Source organism: Chiloscyllium plagiosum, chromosome 45 (assembly GCF_004010195.1).
Source record: "Chiloscyllium plagiosum isolate BGI_BamShark_2017 chromosome 45, ASM401019v2, whole genome shotgun sequence".
In the NCBI taxonomy this organism is placed as follows: domain Eukaryota; kingdom Metazoa; phylum Chordata; class Chondrichthyes; order Orectolobiformes; family Hemiscylliidae; genus Chiloscyllium; species Chiloscyllium plagiosum.
Window position 1 is genome coordinate 3,062,741 of NC_057754.1, and position 3,686 is coordinate 3,066,426.

General features: G+C 52.9%; 1 protein-coding gene across 1 annotated transcript in view; it reads right to left on the reverse strand.

The window, feature by feature from the left end:
• The window catches only part of LOC122543982 (neurofilament medium polypeptide-like), a 7,312-nt gene that overhangs the window by 1,549 nt on the left and 2,077 nt on the right, over positions 1 to 3,686 (reverse strand). Inside the window, exon 2 of the mRNA XM_043682991.1 lies at positions 3,047 to 3,205. Within this exon, the coding sequence (XP_043538926.1) occupies positions 3,047 to 3,205 (159 nt within the window). The remainder of the gene's footprint in view (positions 1 to 3,046; positions 3,206 to 3,686) is intronic.

The following is a 3,686-nucleotide window of genomic DNA, read 5'->3' on the forward strand; positions in this document are numbered from 1 at the left end:
TGCAGTGCTCTCAGAGTACAGAGCCTCAGACAGTGCGGCATTCCCTCTGGACTGAACGTCTGACAGCATGGTGCTCCCTCAGTACTGACCCTCCGACAGCATGGTGCTCCCTCAGCACTGACCCTCCGTCAGTGCCCACTCCCTCAGCACTGACCCTCCCACAGTGCCCACTCCCTCCGTACTGACCCTCCGACAGCACAGTGCTGCCTCAGCCTTGACCCTCCGACAGTGTAGCACTCCCTCAGCATTGACCTTCCCACAGTGCGGCACTCCATCAACACTGGCCCTCTGACAGCGCGGCACGCCCTCAGCCTTGACCCTCCAAAAGCACAGCGCTCCCTCAGCACTGACCCTCCCACTGTGCCTGCTCCCTCAGCACTGACCCTTCGACAGTGCCCACTCCCTCAGCACTGACCCTCCGACAGTGCCCACTCCCTCAGCACTGACCCTCCGGCTGCATTGAACTCTTCCCACTCTGGCACTGGGAGTATGAGCAAAAGTGTCGAGAGTGAATACTCGATTCCCTTTTCGTGAGAAAAACCATGACTAACAGCTGGGAATGAGGTGGCTGGCCCATTGGCTCGGACAGAGAGAGATAAAAACAGAGTCGCAGAGTGAGGCGCTGGAAAAGCACAGCAGGTCAGGCAGCATCCGAGGAGCAGGAGAGTCAACATTTCAGGAATGGCTTATTCTGCTCCTGGGATGCTGCCTGACCTGCTGTGCTTTTCCAGCAACACACTCTTCAAATCTGATCTCCAGTGCTCACTTTCTCCCAGAAATAAAGACAGACAGAGACTGAGAGAGAGAGACTGACAAAGAGACCGAGAGAGACAGAGTGAAAAAGATACAGAGAGAAAGAGAGAGAAGGGGTTAGATGGCAGAGCTGTTGGGTAAGAATAGCAGAGACTCTTCTCGTGAAAGGATAACACCTCCACACACCAGGAGAGGGCACTATCTGCACATACCACAGACTGTGTCTGAGTTGCTTCCCTCCATAGGAACAGTAACAGTAACAATACTGAGGTACAGTATCAGAACCAAAACTCTCTACCTGCGATACAAAGTACCTGCAGTGACTCACAGCGATACACCAAAGTGGAACACAACTAGGGGAGGTTGTAGAACGAGATCGGGTGTGAGGAAGGAAGGAGATGTGAAGTACAGCCAACAACAATGTGCATTCCTGTAGCGCCTTTACGTGACATACCATCCTCCTGGCAGTATAACCCAACAGGTTTTGACCCTGAGCCACATTATTAGGGGCAGACTCGTCCAAAGAATTTGCTTTAATGAGGGTCTTGGAGGAGCGAAAGGGAGAGAGAGAGAGAGAGACAGCAAGGTTTAGGGAAGGGAAATCCAGAGCTTAAGAGTCCCAGGAAGCTGAAGGAATGGTCACTAATGCTGAATGATGGGAATTGGGGGATGCTCAAGGGGCCCGGAATCGGAGCACAGATGTAGGGCTGGAGGGGGTGACAGAGATAGGGAGGGGGTGTAGGGCTGGAAGCGTGATAGAGATAGGGAGGGGGTGTAGGGGGTTACAGAGATAGGGAAGGGGGTGTAGGAGCCAGAGGAGGTTACAGGGATAGGGAGGGGTGCAGGGGATGGGAGAGATTACAGAGGTAGGGGAGGGGACTTGGGGCTGGAGGAAATGACTGAGCTAGGGAGGGGATCTTGGGGGCGTCTGAGTTGTATGTCCCGTTATAACACACCAACTGCAGCGCAATACATCAGGCAGACAGCTCCCCTCTCCAACCTGCCCAAAAGCTTTATCCGAATCCTCTACCCCAACCTTTAAAAGCTTGTGGTCCCACTGTCCCTCTGGCTGGAGACTGAGATACCATCTGGATGACAGGACCTGTTAACAGCTCCCTCTCTATGTAAAAACAATGCAAGTGCATTTGCATAGCACCTATCACAACCTCAGGATGTCTCAATGCCTGTTCACAGCCAAATGTCAGCACTGTCAGCAATGCAGGAAATGCACTGGCCATGCACAGCAGGATCCCACATACAGCGACTAACCAGCAAATCATCTGCCTTTGGGAAGTTAGTCGGAAGTAAAGAGGTTTCGTAATTTATTTACAAAACTGAAAACCCCTGGGGGAGGTGCTGGAGGTCAGAAAAAACGAAACAGGCTGGAAACACTCTGAGGGACAGGGAGTGGGGGGGACACTGAAACAGTTAGCGATCCATTCCTAGGACCCTTCACCAGAACTGGGAAGGAGAGTGAGATGTGAATGGGGGTGTTAGTGCCAAGCAGAACGAGATGACAAAGGGATGGAAGACATGTGTAGAGGAGGTGTGAACGGTAGCAGAAGGCAGAGGGATGATGGTCATCTCACTGGACTAGTGGTGGGGGGGGTCATTTGATTATAAGACCAAAAGACATAGGAGTGGAAGTAAGGCTATTCGGCCCATCGGGTCCACTCCACCATGGCTGGTGGCCATTTCAATGCCACTTACCCACACACTCCCCATATCCCTTAATTGCTTGCACGATTAAGAATTTATCAATCCCTGCCTTGAAGACACGTAACGTCCCAGTCTCCACTGCGCTCCATGACAATGAATTCCACAGGCCCACCACTCTCTAGCTGAAGGAATGTCTCCTCATTTCCGTTTTAAATTGACCCCCTCCAATTCCAAGGCTGTGCCCACGGGTCCCAGTCTCCCCGCCTGACGGAAACACATTCCCAGCATCCACTCTTTCTAAGCCATGCATTATTTTGTAAGTTTCTATTAGATCTCTCCTCAATGTTCTAAACTCTCATGAATGCCATCCCAGGATCTTCAGCCGTTCATCATATGTTAGGCCTAGCCTTGGTGAGACTTAAATCCCACCCCTAAAACAGGGTGGGGTGAGGCTGGGGAGAGAACAATGGGTGAATGGGGGAGGGGGTGGAGGTGATCCGAGGAGCAGGAAAATCAAAAAGCCCTCTTGCTGATTTCTCAATCCCCTGCTGAATTCCCTGTGTCCTTTTCTCAGTCCAACCCATCAATTTGATTGAAATACCTGATGTTAACATTGCCCCCCCCCCATACTCACCGGCTCAGCCTCCTCCTCCTCTATCCTTGCTGTCGCACTGCTCCTCAGGGTTCTGGAGCTCCCACGGATAGGATTCCTGGGCGTCAGGACCAGCATTTCGCTGGACCGGGAATCTGCTTGCTCCTGGCTCTCGGTTTCCGTCTCTCCCTCTTCTTGAACCTGCTCCCAGGACAGGAAACACAGCACATCGCTGACTCCGTGGTAAAACGATTCCCCAGCTCCAGGCTTCCCAGTGCAACCTCCTCCCAGAATGTAGGCACAGCAGAGTGGCTTTAGTGGTTAGCACTTCTGCCTCACAGCTCCAGGCACCTGGGTTCGATTCCACCCTCGGGTGACTGCACAGGGTTTGTACATCCCCCCCGCCCCCCCAACCATGTCGGCGTGGATTTCCTCCAGGTGCGCTGGTTTCCTCCCACAGTCCAAAAATGTGTAGGTTAGGGTGGATTGGCCATGGGAAATTGTCCCATAGCGCCCAGGGATATGCAGGTTAGGGTGGATTGGCCATGCTAAATTGTCCCATAGTGCCCAGGGATGTGCAGGTTAGGGTGGGTTGGCCGCGCTAAATTGTCCCATAGTGCCCAGGGATGTGCAGGTTAGGGTGGATTGGCCATGCTAAATTGCCCCATAGTGCCCAGGGATG